The 21,601-nt window shown below is 33.1% G+C and overlaps 1 protein-coding gene across 12 annotated transcripts in view; it reads left to right on the plus strand.

The window, feature by feature from the left end:
- The window catches only part of UNC13C (unc-13 homolog C), a 222,125-nt gene that overhangs the window by 78,577 nt on the left and 121,947 nt on the right, over positions 1 to 21,601 (plus strand). For all 12 annotated transcript variants that reach the window (XM_040569745.1, XM_040569746.1, XM_040569747.1 and 9 more), the window contains 3 exons: positions 13,499 to 13,577; positions 15,917 to 15,922; positions 20,941 to 21,012. In XM_040569745.1, the coding sequence (XP_040425679.1) occupies positions 13,499 to 13,577; positions 15,917 to 15,922; positions 20,941 to 21,012 (157 nt within the window). The remainder of the gene's footprint in view (positions 1 to 13,498; positions 13,578 to 15,916; positions 15,923 to 20,940; positions 21,013 to 21,601) is intronic.

Here is a 21,601-nt window from a genome sequence, read left to right on the forward strand (position 1 = left end):
AAAGACGTGGCTGTTTCAGTAATGACAGAAGAAACAGTACTAAAGATGGTTTTTCGAGAATAAGTTTTAAATATGCATTTTCAGCATGCATATATGGTCATTAGTGGAATTGTATTTTCCCAATGGTTTATTCTCTAACAAAATTATAATTTTATTTATATGAATATATATGTGCATATACAAAAACGTATTACTTCAATGTTTTATGTACGTACATATGTATACAAACACATAAAAGTAGTCATACACCTTATAAGCTAAGAATCAAGCCTTTAACATAGTACAACATTCAGTGTTATGTAACAACATCAAGAGGTGGATACTTTCAGCAGTAAATCATGCTATATTGCAGACTTGCATCAGAGGGGTTCTTCTGCCATTATGCAATATTTAAGATGTGTAGTGGTGTGGGTTTTTTCTTGTTTTTTTTTTTTTTTTTTTTTTTTTGGGGGGGAGGGTGGGAGGTTTTGCCTTCTGCCTGTTTATGACTTTTATGGGACGTTATCCTAGACCACCTACTTTCTGTATAAATTTCCTGTAGTTTCTCTCCCGTATTTAACTAAAGAGTAAACAAATTTGAAACTATGATTTTAAGGTATTTTTAAATTTTGGAGAACTTGGATTGTGGTTGGTAAATTTAAACTTGTCGCTATACTGTTGGGTGGATATAAACTAAAGAAAAGTTTCAGGATTAAATATCATTCTTCCAGCTTGTTCTCCTGAGGTTTTAGTTCACAACCAATGCCAACTCAGAGTGAAGGAGTAGCACCCTAGATTCATATGCATGGTGAAAAACTCAGCCAATCTCTATGTACTTTTCAAAAGTACTGAAAGGATGAATTCTGAAGTATCTCAGCTTCAATAAAATGATGGCCAGTAAAATAAATAAGAAGCAATGGAGAACATATTAGTATTAATTGCATCAAGAATGCAATGAGAACAATTAATGATGATCCAGGGTCCACATGGTGTAGTGGAGAAGTAGTAGACAAGTAGACACTAGACCAAAACTAGTAGCTTTTTCCACAGCTGGTCTTATTTCTCTACAGTGTATGTATTGCATCAGAATTACTGAAGGGAGAGAGTACATTCAGATAATACTTTATTCCTCAATTTTTTGTGTTTCTTTTTTTGTTGTTGTTGTTTTTGTTTGTGTGTGTTATTCAAGTATTAGCCAACGGCTAATTCTAGCCTGGCTTCAAGCATCAATCCAGTTCACACAGTCTGGTACTTGGAACCTCACTTGTTTCAGCAAAGACTTTAATTAATGTGTTATTCTGATTTCAAGATGGTTAAAGACTGGAAGCAACCATTTTGGAGTTTGCATATTTGTTTTTGGTGATGCTTCTAGAAATAGTGGGCAGTATACTTGCTTCTGTATTGTATTAACGTTTGTTTTTTCTCCCATTTTTCAGTTCAGATGAGAGTTTTTGTCTAGATCAGCTGGGATTTAATTTTTTCAAACAGCAAAATGAATTTTTCAGTATAATGTGCTGGTAGTTTGCACAGCTGCCTTCCCATTTCCTGATCAGGCATTTTATGTACTTTGTCTTGACAAGGTATGATCAAGGAAATCACAACTTGGTTCCCACTAGTTTGTATTCTAGCCATTCTTTGTTAAAGTGACTCATTATAATACTAAAGAAAAGTATACTCGCATTTGATGATGATAATCAAGAAATGACATTCTGGAATGGTTCAGCAAAGGACTTAGCCCTTTGTGATGTTTGGGGTGAAAGTCACTTACTTTCCTTGGTAGGCAGTAGAACTTCATTAAATGCATAAAGGAGATACAAATTAGTCTTTGTTTACGATAACATTTTGTCTCATAGCTGCTGAAGTCGAAGAAAGTATTGTAGTGAAATTAGTATAAACTTATGGTATAACCTAAATTAAAATACTTTCTGACAAATAACAGCTATGAAGGAAACAATCATCTTTTCTACACTAGGAACTAAAGCTGTTAAAGGCATAAGAAGTCCTTAATGTCTCAACTTTTCACTTTGATCTTTACTATGCAATGATTGGATGCTGGACAAAGAACAGACAGGAAGTATTGTCATTGTATATTCATTCTTATGTCATTCATCTCGTCATTGATTCTTTGCACAAAAGAGAGAAGATTATTTTCCTTTCAAAATTGCACTTCCCTAAATTGTGGTTAGCTTCTTTAATCTCTTAAAAGTATTAGGTGTGAAGTATGCATGTGTAATTCTCTGACATTGCCATATTTAAGCAATTATAAGAGTTGTAGAGTTGCAGAACCAGCTGTTAGAATAGATACACTTCTTGATAGGTACAGTACTGTCTGTGTGTTGTCAGAGGACATGGTGGTGATCATCTAAAACCAAAATGTTTCATGTATTTAATATTTTGCCGATGACAAACTGAGTTTTAGTAATATTTCTTTTTTTTTTTTAATAGCTATATATGAATTTCTTGATTCTTTGTTACTTTAAACAAATTTTTTCAATGTACAAATACATGGAAAAGAAACCAGATATAGATGTTTTTGTTAAGCTGAATTTGAAAATCATAATGACAAGATTTGCTGAGGGAGAAGAAAGTACAGATTGGGGAGAACAATAAGCTACTTAAAGAGACAGATATGAGTTATGGCAAATTAATGACTGAACATAAATTACACCACTCATGTCATAATAAAATCTCCTTCCTTTTTCCTCTGTACCCACCAGTCTTGATTCTGCCACACTGTCATTCTTGTTGTTCCTTCAAAGGCCATGTCATCTGTTTCTTTCTTTGGTAATATCATCAGCATTCTTAATTCGTACATAATTTTTTTTCCCAGGAAAAGACTATTATTCATTCTTGAATTTGACATTTTTTTGTTTGCTAATCCTTAGTGATCAGTAAAGGGAATCCAGTAAGGACCTCAATTTTAATCCTTTTTTTTTTTTTTTTTTTTTTTTTTGTTATACAGCAGAGAATAAGAAAAGAGTAATTTTTACAACCATTGCTTGTCAGAAGTAGCTTGGTCTAGCATACAAATCCTTTATACACATGATGAATTTTATTCACCGCTGATGAAACTGCTCCTGAGTAACAGAGCCCTGAGAATCCAAGTTGTTGAGTCTATCTCAGCCTGCACATTTACTTTTCACATCCTCCGAAATGTGATTTTATTTGTATCATGCAATTTGTATCATTTTATTTGTATCATGAGATTTGTAGATGTGTCTGGAAGGTGCATTTTGGATCTACCTTAATCTTTATGTTCTTGAGAGTAAGGGGGGAAGAAAAGAATTGAAAAGGTGAAACCCGTAAACAATGACTATGTGAAAATATAAAAGAAAAGCATAAACAGTCTATGCATCCCTTTCCATTTCTTATAGAATGGTGCAGGTACATCCAGAGGAGGTATAGGAGAGACAGATTATCTCCCAAGTTTATAGGATTAGGATACTGCTTGGAAAGCCATGATATTTTTTAGGACTGAAATAATCTCTCCAATATTCTGGGTAAGTTCCTTGCCCACTCAACTAATTTACAAAAGGGATGACTATTTTTTTCTCGTGGAACGAGAACCTTTATGAACACAAACAGAGGGATGTCATTGAGGATTTTCAGGTAGCCAAAAGGTAATTTGTGAATTTTCTGTGAAAAAAAAAAAAATTATTTCAATATGTGCTTGATGCATTAAAAGAATTAGATGAATTGTACTTTTAAAAAGAAATGTACACTAGACATTCTTTACAGATCAAGAATAATGTGTCTAGATTTGCTCTGAGAGGTTGAAGGCTCTTTTTGCCTGTGTACTAGCCACTGTCAAATCAAGTTAAATTTTTCCTCCTCATTTCAAGTTTTTGTTCTTGTTTGTCTCTTTTCAAATCTGTTATCTGCTGCTGGTTTCTCTGCTTCCATTTCACCCTTCCTTTTAACTCTCAGGTTAGGTGTGCTCTTGTTTTTACAAACACCCATAAGAAAGTCACAGCCTCCCAGATTCCAAATCTTTTCTGCATTTTTCAAATTAACTTAACTCTCCTTATTTCATGATTGACTGTCCTATGAAAAACTTTCTGACACAACATATGGTGAAAAAATTAATTGTCTTCACTTTCATTGAAGAAGTTTTAATTTGGACACTACCAGACCCAAACATTTAGGTTAGGAACAGTCAGTTATGTATTCCTGTGTAATTCTTATCTATGACCTTGCATCTGTAGAAATAATTAATCAGAGGTGGAAAAGTAGTAGAGCTGATTGGCCACAATCCAGTGACATATCATGCTGAAAGTTCACAGCTACATAAATATCAGGATAAAGAAAGGTAGTAAGATTTTGAGGGTTTTTTTTGACAAGATATAGTCTCATCACCTTCACTAGGATGTCACTTATGTTTCAGTACTGCTTTTAATTGGTTGTATCTCTTAATGCTCCAGGATGCTTATATACTTGTTAGAATTGGAAGCTATGATCCTGTGATAATGACAGCCACAGAGATACATATGTTCAAAGATCAAGTTCTAACAAGGTCTTCATTTTGTTTTTGCAGATAAATTTTTCTTGTTAGAACTTACTACCTTCAATTTATACATTCTCGTAAGCTTTATGTAAATTATTATTATTTCTTTTTCTTTTTGGTCTTTTATCATTATGGTCTTGCTGATACTAATTAAATCATTCACATAGACTGCAAAGATAGTAGAGGGAATTCAGAATGATTCCTTCATTTTGTAGTACTGCAACAGTTCTGCTAAGCAAGTGTTAATTTTGAGAAGTGTTCAGATTTTTCTTTATTGTAGATATTGAGACGAGAGCTTTCTTCTGGACAATTTTTGCAATGCTGTAAATACTTTGTCTTCACTAGTAGTACTACAGGTCAGCTCTGGTCTAAAGGTCAAGAATATTGGAAAATGTATTTTTAAAAGATACATTTGCTGTTTTTCTGTTTGTTTATTTTAATAACGTGTATTTTGGGGGGACTTAGGAAATAATTTTAGTTGTGAAGGTTTTGTTTTATTTTTTTCCAAAATATGGAAGAACTAAAGGATAAGATTTAAAAGTTGAAATGTTGGTACTTTGAGGCTGCATTGCCCAAAGCTTGCATAAAGTCATTTTAGTCGGCCAGCATCACCTTACTGTTATGTGACTAGAATGGACAGAAGGAAATGAGGTCAGAACTTCTTTACAAGCAACTTTTTTTTTTCTCTTTTTTTTTTTTTTTCCAAATGCTGAGATTGTCCCAGAGACCTGTTAGCTGAAACAGTCAACAGATATGTGATCAGACGAAGAAAGAGGGAGGCTCAAACCTGTCTTTGTAAAGTCTTTTCCGCTGCCTTAGCCAGAATCAGAGCAGCTGGCAATATATTCTGGCATGTCATTAATTCATATTTTTATTCTAGAAGCATAATTAACAAAAATAATTTCAAATCTGTCATGAAATTAATATTCATACTCATTTGAGAATACAGTCTGTCAAAATTTGAGAGAATATTGTCTTTTAGTATATCCTAATGTACCCCTACACCTTCTGACAACTTTCTGAATTGGCCAGGAGAGCAGTTTTTCTTTTATTTGGCTCATTTCTTTCATTTCTTAATGTGATATTGTTAGCTCATATAAAGACTCGTTTAATCCAACTTTAATTTTCAGAGAAAGTGCTAGGTATTTCTTCGGTGGCATTTTAATACACTGAGGACCCAGGAGAAGCTGTAAATCCAGTCTTTTAATCTCTTTTATAATGCTGATATTTTCTCCCAGCATTCATACGTAATTTTATATTTCCAATTATGGTTTTCCACTCCAGCAAAAATTATGGAACTCTACCAAAGTGTGGATTTGTGGGTCTTCAGATACCTTAAAGAATAGCCATCTCATTATTTTCATTAACTTACATGGTACTGCTTTGACGCTATTACAAAAACCTCTGGTTAGATTTTGTGGTTATAATATGCATTGATGACGCACTTCCATTCCTCACCCCCCAGCTAAATTTCTGAAAAATTCGTTGCAATTTTCAAGAGATCAGAACAGCATTATATTTATTATATATTAATTATAATTTATTATGCATCTTTATTATAGAATTATAAACCAATATTTTACATAATATATTGTTATAGATTTATAATAAAGTATAATTAGTTATAGATATATCTATATAATATAATGATATTACAATATAATTTCTATTTAAGTTATTATATAATTATATTATACATTTATTATATTGTAATTTATTAAAGATGCCTAGATTTTTTATTTATCTCATTTAACTTCATAAGATTAATTATTCTATAAAACAAATTCATTTAATCTGAAATATTCTATAATCCTAACCACTTCAAGAAAATAATGTATCCCTGTAATCTAAAGTGTAAATTCAATATTGAGTGATTTAAAAGAGATAGAGAGAGAAAAACCTCTTCATTTTTATCACTATTTGGATCTGGAAATAAGCTCAGTCTTACACAGAAATAAGCTTAGTCTTAGACATAAAAGAGTGTTTGCAATTCTTCCCAGATTTTGTCTGCCTAGAGATGGAACAAAAATACATGTATGTATATTTTTGATCAAAGAGTTATTGTTAAATAAGATTTCTTTCATGAAATTGCAATTTTTTATTTGTAATCTACCTTGAGCTGTAATTTTTTAAGAACCACTAGTGAATGTGTGCTATGTCAGAACTCTCAACTAATAATCCAGTTCTCTAAAACTGAGGAGTAGACTGAGGGAAAAAGATCAGAAAGTGGATTTTCTCCACTATCTCCAAGTGGATACATGTCTCCAGTTGCCTTTTTTATCTAATTCCAGCCTATGAGCAATTATCTACAATTAATGTAGAAAAAAATGTCCATGAACAGGAAAATTTGTTGTTTATGGCTTCTTAACATTTTAGAAGGAAAGTCCATTTATTTATTTTGATAAAGACAAACTCTTTTCAGAATACAATCAGAAATGACTGCAAGGGTATGAATGAATCTAAACAGAGAAAATTGGAGCAAGAAAGAGAACTGGATATAGTTTTTGTTTGTTTGTTTTTTGTTTGTTTGTTTGTTTGTTTTGATTGCTTGATAGTTAGAGTTGCTAATAATACCATGGCTGCTCTGGAATACCATATTGCTAAAGGAAATAAGATCCTTACCAGGCATTACAGCCACTTCTTATATGGGCATTAGTATTCCTCATGATGCAGTGATTAGTTTAATGAAAATTATTTAAAATATCATTAGAATTATGTACAGTATATAAGAAGAAAGCACTGTTGGGTAATACTGTAAATATTTCATTTAAGTGGCTTGCAGTTGTGAGCAGCTCTTTCTGTTCACTCTTTCAGTTCATTTTAGGAACTCTTAGGTACATACAGGAAATATTAATAATAACAACAAGAAAAAAAAAAGAATAAGAAAATACAGGGATTCTGCCTTTTATAGATGCATTTTGCAGATGCATAAGTGAGAATGAAGCTCTACTTCCACACGGATGCAGCACCAGATTCACACATTATCTGTATCTTCTGTTTACTGACATTGTATTTTCTTTCAAATAGCTGAAATATTTCGGGGTTTTATGCAGGCACTAAATATTACATTCCTAGCAATAACTTTACTTTTTATAGCTTTTTAATAGGCTACTACTCTTTCTTTTAAACATTACCCTTTTGTTTGTCTTCAGCATAGCTTTTACTGGCTAGGTAGCATTTACTCAAAGGTGGGTGTTTGACTCCCTCCAGGCAATCCATCAAGATAGACAGATACAAAAATTACCAAAGAAACTTATTTAAACCATGTTAATTACTTATTACATTCTCTGTTTTGTACAACTTATGAATCTGTGGAGTAGAGCATAGTCCTGTTAGTCTATCTTAAAAATCAAAGTGAAAGGTGTCCTGAGTAACAACATATTTTTACATTTTTTGTGATGACGATAGATGATACTTAGCCTCTCAAATTTCATTTTTGTTCAGTTATATAGTAAAAACTTATGTTACAAACAGTAATTCAAATGACGAGATTTTTTCCCCCTTAATTGTATGGTTTTGTTTTATAATAGAAATATGTGTTTTTGTTTAAGAATATAGCAGAGCTAACAACTAAGATTTTATATCCAAACATTAAAGGCTAAAGTATTTTATGAAAATGAATAGTAATATGTTCTGTTATTTTGGTCTGCAAACAGTGCTAGTCATTTTGCTTTCATTGGTCTACATTACGTAGGTAATCAAACTGCTGATCTGTAATTTTAGCTTAATACAACAGCAATTATTTTTAATCTGACTTTGGAAAATTCTATACAATGCACTAGATGTCTAAAGTAACTTGTTAGTATTCATTTGTTGGCTTGCAGTTTTTTGTGTCTCTATCACGCCATTATATACCTTTGCACTAACAGAAAACAATTTGCTTGTTTCTTCTCTGCAATTTGAATTTGAATATTAAGGACTATTTTGGGAAAAAGTAAAGTGACAAAAAAAAACAAACATATAATCTTCCCTGCTCTCTATAGTTAATGAAATATATTTCAAAATATAACTCCACAGGTTGTGAAGATTAACAATATAGTTTTCAAACCCAGAGATTCTTAAAGAAAAATTAAATAAAAAATAAAAAAAATAAAAAACAAAAGGAACTATATTTATCTTGTGACTCTAGAAATTACTATTTCATAACTATAATTATAAAAATTTATCCATATTCACGGTTCTAAAAATGTTGCTTAGCAAGAAAACGTAAGAAAGCTGAATCCTAAAGTTTACATTTTCACCATCACTGAATTTCCACTTCACCATCAGATACAGTTTTGCAATGGGAATTGCTGTGTCTCAGCTGAGACAAGATACTCAGCTGAATGTTGCCTATGTTGCTTAGTACAGTACAGCTTCATATCACTTTTTTATGGCTTATGAATATTAATGGAAATGAGGAAGAATTACTATCTCTGAGAGCAGCTTAGTAAATATAAAGTGAATCAAAATGCCAGTCAAGATTTGTGGTGTAGTTCCAGTCTCCCCTTATTCTCATAGCTTCTTTTGGACAGTTAAATCTATCAAGTAGGCTGCAGGGGATATCATGCCAAGAATCATAGTTTCCAAATACAGAGTTTTGAATAGCTTAGTAAAGGATCTGGTTTGTTTTTGTTTGTTTGTTTGTTTATTTTGTGTAAAAAATGGGCTGAAAGGAAAATGTATTTGAGGTACCAGAAAAGGTACTTGTATATACATACACACACATCACGCTCTTTCCCATGCAGGCTACCTACCAGTTACACAGCAGAAATGATTGGATGTTTTACTACTGGAAGTTGCATCTAAATTACTACACTAGATTGCCAGACTAGAAGAAAAATCAGGTTTTATTGGAAGATATTATTGTTTTCATAAGAGTTCACTTTAGATGTTTTGATTATAGCTTTCAAGTCCTATGTTTACCTGTAATAAAGAAGAAAGAATAATTTCACTTGACTGAACAGTGTGGACCTGATGAACACTGGCAGCTTCAGACTAAATAGGGCATTGTTGCTGCTGTGATTAAGTGGAAAGGATCTATTCTAATGTTTTAAAGCTATTCATGTGACTTGTTTTAAAATCTTATTGACAGCTCAAGTATCCGGTTATCTCTGGGGAGAATTTTTCTTCATAACTTAAGTATAGACAGGCATGATCTGAATTATCTTAAAATGTTGTGTGACACCAAATGTAAGTATAAGACAGTTCCGATTCTCTTTAGAAAACCCTACCAGAACTGGATTCTCCCTTGCTGGAGAATACTGGCAATGAATTCATGCTCTTTATTCTCCCATCTCTTGGGTGACATTTTGAACCTAGGAATTCCCCAGCTCCCAGTTTAGTTAAAAATAAATTTAAATAATAATAATAATTCTATAGTAGGCAAGTCTTGACTTGGTAGAACTCTAGAAAACTCTAAAACTCTAGCTTTCTGTTGTCTTGTGCCTTGTGGCACTTATCTTTAATTTGTTTTAGTCAATATGGATCAAAATGAAAGTGCAAACTCTCTTCTAAAGTTCCAAAATTATCTTCAGCATTTGCAGAATATGAGTTTGTCTGTGAACCAATAGGTGATCATGCAATAAATTAAATTGTCATTTAGTTGAATGTGATCATTACTTTCTGGATTGTATATAAACATTGTGCACTAGTACCTTAATAGCAGCTCATATCCCTAGAAAAAACATCAATTAGCCTCTATAATAGGAAATTCTCATCTCTAATCAGAGTATTACCCACAGAACACCTCATAAGTGTAATGTAAAGGGTTTGAGCTTGCTTGGCATGCTTAGGATCAAGCAATTTAATCCATTACCAAGTCTCTGCTAGTTGGTCAGTTTGTTTGTAACAATATACAACTTAAGGATGGAAGCATCAGTTCATCTTTAATTCGGAACCATGTTATAAGTGTAAACTATATCTATTATTTTCTTTGCAAAATAAAAGTTGAAAATTCATTGTCAAGTAAGATTTCCCTGAAGAACAGAAATGCTTTAGAAGACCAAAAGTTCTTGTGCTAGGAAATATAATTTACTCTCTTACCAGCTATGTGAAACTAGTTGCTTTGTGATATGATTGTGAAACTTGTTTTTTTTTGTTTTAAACTAATGGGAAGAGGGATATAATTTATGGAGACACTTTAATAGAATTTATTTGAAAGAAGTATTTTCATCATCTAAGTTTGGCACCATGTGAAATAGATTACTAAGTTATTGATACTCACAGAGGAAAGATCTTTGAATTCTAACTGGTTGATGGTGTTGGGAGAGCTATATATGGAGCTTTTAGAGTTTAATCTCAGTCCTATTTGAATTTGTGGAGAAAGATTCTTGACTCCATAGATTTTTGAGTTAAGCCCATAGATTTGGGGGGATCAAATCTTGCGTATATTAATGTAAATATTAGGAAATCTTTATTGAGGACCTTCCATGTATTTTGGACTAAAAGGATTAAGTGAATGTATACATGATCATGAACGTTATATGCCAGTCTTTTAAAAAGGTTCAGTCTTTAAAAATTCACATGAGAAACAATGTTCAGAGAGTCTTTGGTTATTACAGGATAGGAGAAAAGGAATTAGTTTCCTCTGTGGAATTTATCTGTGTGTCAACAGAGCCGAACGTGTAACATCTAACTTTTGAGCTTTAGTATTTGGCAGCTATGATGAGTGCTTCATCAGACTAATACAATCTCTGGGACTGGAGAGTGCAGCCGTATTTTCTGACTCATTACTTTCTGGTATTAGTTTTGACAGTTAACAATTCCCTTGATGCTGATCTCTCACATCCAAAGCACAGATTTTATCCATGTCATGATACCTATTGGTTTTGCCCCAAATATTTGTTTACACTTTGTGTTTTATAGGTTTATTTTTGATTCCAGCTTTGTACTCTGCTAAAAAAAAAAAAAAAAAAAAAAAAAAAGACAACAACAAAATCCCTTTAATATTAAGGATATCTTCTTAACTCCTTTTGCATTTTTTTTTCTATTTGGAGAGCTGTTCACTATGTAGATTTGATGGATCCGGTAGATTTGTTCTGTTCATTTCATCACTGTTTTACAGTGTAACTGTGCTTGTGCATAACATTTCTTAGAGACAGGAATTTGACAAGAAGGCACCCACATTTCTCTGTAGATCAGAATACGGATCTGTCCATAATAACATGTCATAGAACATATACATGTTCTAGGAACCTCCAAACACAGAAGAGTTAATAGCAGGATGACCAGCATGTGAACTGAGTGGAGTCTTTCTGGGCACCACAGTCCCAATTCTCTCTTATATCAGATTTTAGATATTCATTGATCCTGCCAGCTTTCTCCTTTCCCAGAAGTTCTGTCGTAAGGCTGTATTGTCAAAGTGATAGTACATGGAATGGGTGGTGCAGAAGAAACCCAAAATAAAGATGAAGTTTGATTAGAACTTCAAATTTTTGGAAATATTGAACAGAAGGTGAGCAAATATCCCCCAAAGTTTATATTAAATGATGTCATCTTACTTTTCTTCTCAGTGTCTTTCCTCTAATATTTCAGTTCAGTTCAGTTAATATTTACGGAAGCTGAACTTTTCAAGTCTCCTACTAAGCAAACTGCAAGAGAGCAAATCTGCTTCATTTTATCTGTTGAAAGTAAAGCACATCAATAAATATTGCTAGTCTGTTGCTGTGCCAATTTCTTCCAGAATCCTGTGGAATAGTACTGGGACCAAATAGAACCCCATTTTATTCTATGTGAGAGAGAAAAGCTATTGTATATTGTGTCTTAAAAACAAACAAATACACCATACAAACAACAATACAGCATCTGACCAAAGGTCCATCTAGCCCAGTATCCTGATCTTCCTGACAGTGGTCAAAAGCAGATAAGCTGGAAATTTTTAGAAGAAAGCAAACAGCATAAGCTGATATTTCCTTAGAATACTCTCCTAGTCTCCCAACAGTTTGTATTCAGAGATTACTCAAACCACAGTTAGCGTTCTTCTTTCTAACATCTGTTAATGTATTTTTCTCCACTAAAATCATTTGGATTTCCAATTTAGGAGTTCTGTCAGCTTGTGCTGATGCAGTTTGAAGGTAATAGTAGCAGAGTAGGAGATATTTCTGTCCCTGAACAGTTTACAGTCTGCCATACTAGCATACTAATCCAACATTGATTTCAGTTTGTATCAATATGCCAGGCTCTAAATTCTGGCAGCCGATATCTCTGATTCATAATTCCTACTCTATTTAGCTGCAGCTGTGGGACTGTAACATCTATTATATCCAACAGGAATCATTGGCCATAGTCTTGAGTTGAATAAATAAAGAATTTGTCAACTCTACTATTGGGAGGGTTTTAATCCTCAAGGCAGGAGAAGAGATTTAAGATGAAGTACTGACCTTTCTGAAGGAAGTGAAAATTCTATCGCTAATTTCAGTTATATCTCCTTTCACTCAATAACTGTGATGTATATAAATAGAATGAGGACTTGAAGATGTGAAGATATTTGCTGCAAAACTTCTTGATTTATGAGTTGAGAAACAGATAAATAAAAGAACACCTGAAAAGGTATTTGAGACAGTACCAAACCAAAGGATTTTGGCAGGGAAAATGTTGGATCTTGAAAAATGATATAATAAGATCTGATTATGTGTCTAGTTCGAATTTTAACTCTTATGCCAAACATAAAACAACAACATATCCTGTAAAATGTTGCTGTATATCTCAACTACAAATTTACAAGTATTCTGGATGGAAAGCTACTGTTACACCTTTCAAATCCATGATTAAAAAAAAAAAAAAAAAAAGTGTTAGGAGGTATTAAGCAATGTTTCAGCTACTTTTCTCTACTTTGAGAGAATGCCAGGAGAAAACATACAGACAAACCAAGAACTCTCTCATTAATTTTTCATGGTAATTAGAAAGCTTACATTCTTTAGCTGATGATTGCTAATTTTTATGTTAACTGTACACACACATATTGTAAGCAGTTCTAAATAGCGCAAGCTTGTAACCCACAGATTTTTATTTTCTTTACCTTTTCATCTCCTACAGAGCTGGCTGTGGGCTATACGGAATTGATAGCATGCCAGACCTGCGCAGAAAGAAATCTTTTCCAATTGTTCGAGATGTGGTAAGTTGCTTCTGACAGCATGAAAGTGTTGATTCATTTGTCAGTTGTTTGAACCTTTCTTTTAATTAGTTTTAATTACAGAATCATCTAGCTTGGAAGAGACCTCCAAGATCATCTAGTCCAACCTCTGACCTAACACTAACAAGTCCTCCACTAAACCATATCACTAAGCTCTACCTCTAAACGTCTTTTAAAGACCTCCAGGGATGGTGACTCAACCACTTCCCTGGGCAGCCCATTCCAATGCCTAACAACCCTTTCAGTAAAGAAGTTCTTCCTAACATCCAACCTAAACCTCCCCTGGCACAACTTTAGCCCATTCCCACTCATCCTGTCACCAGGCATGTGGGAGAATAGACCAACCCCCACCTCGCTACAGCCTCCTTTAAGGTACCTGTAGAGCGCGATAAGGTCGCCCCTGAGCCTCATCTTCTCCAGGCTGAACAATCCCAGCTCCCTCAGCCGCTCCTTGTAAGACTTGTTCTCCAGACCCCTCACCAGCTTCGTTGCCCTTCTCTGGACTCTCTCAAGCACCTCCATGTCCTTCTTGTAGTGAGGGGCCCAAAACTGAACACTGTACTCAAGGTGCGGCCCCACCAGGGCCAAGTAATTGTGCATGTGAATGATAACTTGTCTACAATTAATTATTTTATGGAAGGAAAAAAGTATCTCAGTTGATTGGTTTGTGACCAGTAAAAGCCAATGATACAGTTATAATACACCAGGTAAATCTGAATATCTCACTGATTATTTAGAAATTATTTGTGGAATCAGATAATGTGCATGTTGAACTAGTTTATGAAAACAGCTGCTCTTGAGTGCTTGGGATACTGGCTGGTTTGATTTATTATGATACTGGAAGAGGAAAAAATGTTTTTAAAAAAATAACATTGACTTCAATATGCATGTTTCAAAGATTTACATATATTTTCACTACGAAGTGTGATATGTTATTTTAGCAGTCATGGGTAATAATAATTTGGGGAAATAAATTTCAGAATTTGAAAGGAATGGAAGTTCCTTTGAGATTTATTCTGACTTTCAGTGTAAATGAGATTAAGTAGAATCTCTCTGCTCTTCAAAAAAAATACAAATAAAAAAATAAAAAATAAATAAAAATAAAAAATAAAAAAAATATTAAAATTTAAGTGCAGAAGTCATAATTCAATAAAATACTTATTTAGTCTCTGGTGGTGGTGAGCCCCCAAACCAGTTTCTCACTGTAGAGTGAGTCAAGGGGAGTCAGCCAAAGTAAATTAATATAGTTGTCTTCAAAAGATCAGCCTTTACCAAGTTACCATTTAGTGTCTTCTTGGCCACTTTGCTCAGTTACTATGCCATGATATATATGACACTATAAATGCATCACAACAAGAAAACACAGCAGCAGTTTTAGATTCCATTTATTTCAGAAGGAATTCTAAAGTTGCAATTTACAGTGTAGTAGAGCCTGCAGTCACTAAAGCAATCTTTTTGACAGCAGCCAATCTATGGTAAATTGTATTACACAAGTATAATTTACAGCCACATTGTTATTCGTTTACATATAATAAATAGAACTTTGCTTTATTCTTAATTGTTGGAATTGTTTACAGATAGATGTTTCTTAGTATAAGCTAAAACCATCAGAATCCTAACAAGCCCTTTCTTTAAAAAATGTGATAAATTATCAAAATGAAACAAAAAAGAACATTCACTTTCTGAAAGGATGGAATAAAATTTGCATTTTATTATTCAAATATGTCAAAGGTAATGATTACCGCATTTGTATCCAGTCATTTAGGGATAATTCCTCCTGAAATAATTCTAGCTTTAACAAGTAGAAATTAAAGTTTTAAAATTGAAATTTATTCTGGAATTTAATCATTATGAACATATAGCTTGACTCTTAACAATAACTCTTTAACCGTATGCTTTTCTAAATAGTAACATATTACATCTCAGTTCTGCAGCTGTAAATCTAAAACAATTTTACCAAGTTAAGAGGAATTTATTTCAGACTTATGGTGTAGGTCCCCATCATCTTTGAAATATTATTTGTATTTGAAGGTTTGTGCATTCTAAGCAATCTCCTTTGAGCTCTGAGCTTTTATTAGATTGATTCCGAAATACCTCATTTAAATCAGAAATTTAATTCTCAAGTCCTTCTAGGAACCAATAAACTGAAAATGATGTTTATGTTTATTTATATGGCTGTTTCAGAAACAGAAATAATACTACTTGAAATGATTGCTAGTTTCTTTTGACAACGAAATAGATACTATTTGATATCTTTTTGATAAATCTGACAAATTATTAACATTTTCTAATCTCTTTCATATTGTGGCTGGATTTTTCAGGCTATGGTAAGTGTTTTTCTATTGATTTGTGTTCTAAAATGTTTATTATAAGCCTCGGATATTTCATGAATGTCCCAAATTATGCTGACCATTGCAAAACAGAAAAACTATTTTATGACCAAAAATTTAATCCTAAATTAAGTTATGGATTCTGTAAATGTCTTGTCCTCCATATCATATATGCCAAAATCATTAGGTAAAAAAAATGTAAAAAACTTATCTGTGTATTCCAAATATTCTTCTTTCTAATGATGTAAAAAGATTGTTTAGGACTCAATCATGATGCTTCCCATATGGAACTGAACAACCTTAGAAGATACCTAGATAATGAGAGGTTGGAATTGTTCCCTACTTTGAATAAGCATTTCAACCAGCTTAAATTATTTGATCTCTGTTGCAAAAGATAGATTTCCCAAAGCAAATGAAGACTCCTAGGTACTGTGGTGTAATTTTACCTGATAACTAATCAATGACACACGGAAATATTCTCTTTCCATTGACTTTGATGTCTGTAAAGGGTCCCTCCTTTTATTCCCAATCCCTTTGTACTTCCATTTCTCTGCATTAGTTTGCATGTTTTCAGCATGTTACCTCAGTTTTATCAAAATAATATACAATTTCTTAAGATGATATCTTTGACTCCCTTTTGTTTCCATAACTTCATATTTTGGAAAATCCAATTTTCATTTAAAATGAACACTAGGAAATATTAAGACCTAACATTTTACTTTACAAGTAAAGTACTTTATAAGTATTCCAAATGAGATATTGTTTAGTGGGCAGTGACTCCCACTAAGTCTTAAGACTACCCAGTGTCTTGATATTGCTGGCTAATATTTTACAGAACTGTAACTGCTTGCCTAGATATTTGTGTATTCCTTAAATATTAACAAGATAATATTGTGACATTTCCTTAATATTGTCATGTTATGTATCCTGTGATGTCCTTTTGTGCCCCAGAGTAGTGCAAAAATATTTTTTTAAATGATAACATTAGCAGCCTTACCAGTTTTCCCTCTCCTAATATATTAAACTCTACTTTCCCTGTGTGTTATTGGATTGAGTCATTAGAAGAGGATAAGGCAGTCAAAATCCATCTACAGCAACAGTTCTCTTTATTGAATTCACAAGTTTCACTATGGGTCATTGTTAGAGTTCTAGTAAAATATATCTTACAGGATGGAAAGATGATGAAAGTGATCATTCAGGTAGGTTTGAATAACAACACAGAGAGATAGAACTTACCTGCATTTAATAGTGAGCCAAGGGGAAAATAGTGAGCCAAGGAAAATAAATAAATAAATAAAATAAATAAAGAGTGCATGTGCTAATGTAATCACTGACTTCTATTTTAAAAAATAAAAAATAAAAAAATCTCTCAGCTCAACCAGAGAGAGGAATAGTAATAATTATAGTGGAAGTTAGTTCATGTAACTCATGATTGCCATATAGAGGTGTGATCTCTCCAGTCATAGACAAAGGTAGCTAACTCTATTCTTCCTTCTCATTATGCTTTAATCTTTGCTTCTAATGTCATTTCAAATGTTTTAAAAACTAGAAAATTCCTGGTTTCTTTTGATTTAAAGGTGACTTTATAGAGTTTAATCACTGTAATCAGGCAAATATCTTTTTCTGATTATTCATGAATGCATTTTTACTTGGCTCTATCATTTGATCATAACAGCACAAGAATTTGTGAATCTTTGTTGCTGTTGAACACACCAGAAGAAAATGCCCATGTCAGCTAAAATTATAATCCACTGATACTTTTATTTATGTAAATGTCTCCACAGCAGAAGCTAAAGCAGAAGCAGAGGCTAAAATTCAATTAAAGTAGTTTATACTCTTTTAAGATTGAAGGCACTCATGTAAATTGCAACCGCAAAATTCTTGCGGTTTGTATATTTCCAGAATGCTTCTTAGACAAAAGTTAAATATCTGAACTATTTACAATAAATCTGGTATTTGCAGAACATTTTCTTAACTAATTAATTTTAATAGTCAAAATGAATTAAATATTTTATATCTGTAATATCAATTTAATATATGAATAATAAAAATAGTTGTAAATCTGTGGGTTTCTTGGTGTTTTTTCTTTTCTTTTTAATTCTACTGGATGGCAACCATAATAATATAATTACGTTCTGTTATTTTCATGCTTATGATGTGTTCCAGGAATTAAAAATTGGTTTCAGAAAAAAAAAAAAAATCAGTATTTCAGAACAGAAACATTTTATTTATGTGCTTTCTCTTGAAGATGTAGTTTATTCTGACAGTAATATATAAATGGAAACAGTCCAGTAAATTTAATCCATAATGGCTGTTAACTTCATTGGTTTCTCACAAATCCCTCTAGATATCATTTTCTTCTGTTATGTCCCAAAATGATAAACAGTTTATGAAGAACAGCCTAATTATCTGTTTCCTATTAGTCTTTGTTATTGCATATAGGACACTGTACTGTGATTTTAGACACATTTCTGATTAAAGAGCAAAATGGCAAACTATGTGATTCCAGGCATAACCCTTGGAGACTTGTGTCTCAAGGACACATGGCAAAGTCAAAATTGTTTCCCTACTTTGCTTTTTCTCACCAGAAATAGTATCTGTTCATTGACTTATACCAGTAGAGTGTAACTGTAGTTCTCCTGCAGACTCCTGTGCATTGACTGATAGATTGCTGGAGGACAGAACATGGTATCATTCACTACCCTACAATCAAGGTTAATGTTCTTAAGCTCCTTGTACTCCTGTCCTGATAAATAGCCCACATTGCACTATAGCTTGGAATGTCTTGGGCTGTGTTTTTTTAGAATTAAAAGGATCAAACCACTTTCTAAGTATAATAGACATGAAGATTAGAGGTCAAAACTATAAAAGTAATATACTGCAGACAAATAAATGTAAATGGCTACCTTCCAAGACTTTGAGAAGAAACATATGCTTCAAGAGGGATCAGAAGATAAGTGTATTTAATACGAATATTTTTAACCTATAGTTCCACTGATTATGAAAATTTACTTTTCCTCTTGATGTTCTTAATTTGCTTAACATTTATCACTTTGATATGTGGTTCCAGTAGAATATGGTTTTGTCACAGAAAGTTTGAAAAAACAAACTCTGGGTTCTCTTCCCTTTTACTTTGCCACTCACTGGCATAAACCAGTGGGATTTGCCATATTTACAGAAATAAAAGCAAGACATGGTTACAGAGAAGCAAACAGAAATCTTTCATCCCTAATAATGGGAATCAGAAAATAGTCAGGAAGACTGATAGCAATTTAATGTCATAGGCTTGGAAAATTGTTGAGAGTTTAAAAGAAGAAAGGGGGTTCTTTGCATCCCACATTAACTGTAATGGACAATGACAAATCAAATCAAATCATTCTGTTCCAAGGATGATTTTTTACCCTGTAATTGGTTTCACAAGATTAATAATTTTATGTTTGTCTGCAAGTTTAATAATTATTACGGGAAACTTACTGAAAATTGAATTGGTGTGCTCTCAGGAGAAAGTAAAAAATTAAAAGTAAAATGAACAACCTTAATATCTCTAAATACAAAAATCTATTTAAATTATGTCATTGTTCATGATTATTAAGTGGGAAGAAATTGGAATTGTCATTCCATCCAAAGACTAATGACTCAGCTCCTCTGCTGATATGAGCCCAAATTGATTCTGACCCAATATGTATTTACCAAAAATGAGATTGTAATATGTAAAATGTCATTGAAACTTTTGCTGTAATAGCTGTGTAATGGTGGACTACAGAGACCCAGTTTCACAGCAAGGTGAAAATCTATATCCTCACAACAAAGGCAACAACAGATTTAATGGTCAGTGGGTGGTGGTGGCATAACTGATCAACCTTACACCGCTAGACTGTGAGGACAGCAATGTATGACAAAGAAGCTGGATTAGGGAATAACAGATAAAGTACAGGTATATGGACAGACTTGGAATGACTTAGAGAGGGGGGAAGGATTTGCGGGCCCAATTTTGCAGGTAAATTATAGGAATATTTGCTTATTATTTTTATGGTTAATATTTGGTAAAGTGCAATAAATTTTAACTTGTTTCTGTCAGACAAAAAGGATTACTGATAGCAAAAGTGATATTCAGATTTGGGATATTATTTGGGAAGCACATAGAACTTGTTTTCCTAGAGTCTTTTACCTTTTAATCGTTATACCCTCTAATTAATTCTCAGGGACCCATTTAAATTACACTAATTTGGCAGATAGGAAGAGATAATTTCCTTGTTTCTTGTACATTAAAAACTACTTTATTTTGAGTCCTTTTGTATGTACTGTACTACAGCAAATGTGACAACCAAAGACATAGGCCTTGTAACATACATGAACTGGGAGATGTTCATATACTGATAACATCTTGTGGGCAAAAGAGCAGAGACTGAGCCTTTTGTCTTCCTCCAAGAACCAAGGTATTTCTTTACTATTGAATGAATATTAAGTGTCTTTGAAGAAAAACTTTTAGGTTTCCTAAAGACTTTTTCATTTAAGGCAAGTAGCATTTTATACATATTTGCACACTTCAAAAAATGCTCAGTGAATTAAAAAAATTATCAGGACCGACAACTTGAACTGTAAGACTGCTGCAAAATGATCTCCCATGTTGCTGCAGGCACAGCGAGCTTCCAAATTAGGGCAGGATGCCTATCCTTTTGCCATGTTAATTTGGTTGGCAAAGCGGAAAACCAGTGACAGCCTGTGATTTAAAAAACTGAGTCACAAACCCTGATTAACGGATTTTATATTAGAAATGGCAGCTCAGCTAGACACTGCTGATAGAAACAGTAGTGATGATGGAAAGCTTGCTTCCATTATGTGCTGAAAACTTAAAAGTTTTGTGCTGAAAACATTAACTGAAAGTTTTTGTAACTCCTGCTGTTACGCTTTAATCCAATTAGATTAGCATAATATAGTACATCTTACCTTACATCAGATTCAACAATTTGAATTAGTGCTGTAATTTTTAACAGTTTTTCATTTGCTTTAAACAGACACTTGCAGCTCGAAAATCTGGTATTTCCATAGCCATGCTCATCCGGACCTCCATAAACAATGAAGAAATGGTAAGTGTTTTCAACTGAAGGTTTAATTCATTTAAATAATGGAGAAATCTTTGTTTAAGGTGTTTTAGAAATTTTCTTCATTAGACAATCCAAAAGGGTTAAAACTGAGTGCATAAGCATTTCTTTCATTGTGCGTGAACTTCCAGGGACTTTAATGGTACGAAGCTGCACTAAGGGAGGTTCAGACTGGATATCAGGAAAAATTTCTTTACCATGAGGGTGGCCAAACACTGCAAAAAGCTTCCTAGCAAGGTGGTTGATACCCCATGCTTGTCAGTCAGCGTTCAAGAGGTACTTGGATAAAGCCCTCAAATAACATGCTCTTTTAGTTAGCCCTGGAGTGTGTTTGGCAGTTGAACTAGATGATCTTTGAAGGTCCCTTCCATCTGAACTATTCCATTCTATTAAGCAGAATTTGCTGCCTGATCCACAGTGACAAGACTGGTTTGTCATTATCTTCTGCAAGTGCAGCCAGGTGCTGTGCTATTTGAATTTTTCCCTCTCCAACTGCTGTTCAGAACTCCACATGAATCAAATTTTGATCCTTAAAACTAAAGCTAACTGCAAAGGATTGCATGGAAATTCACAA

Source organism: Cygnus olor, chromosome 11, assembly GCF_009769625.2.
Source record: "Cygnus olor isolate bCygOlo1 chromosome 11, bCygOlo1.pri.v2, whole genome shotgun sequence".
Taxonomy (NCBI): domain Eukaryota; kingdom Metazoa; phylum Chordata; class Aves; order Anseriformes; family Anatidae; genus Cygnus; species Cygnus olor.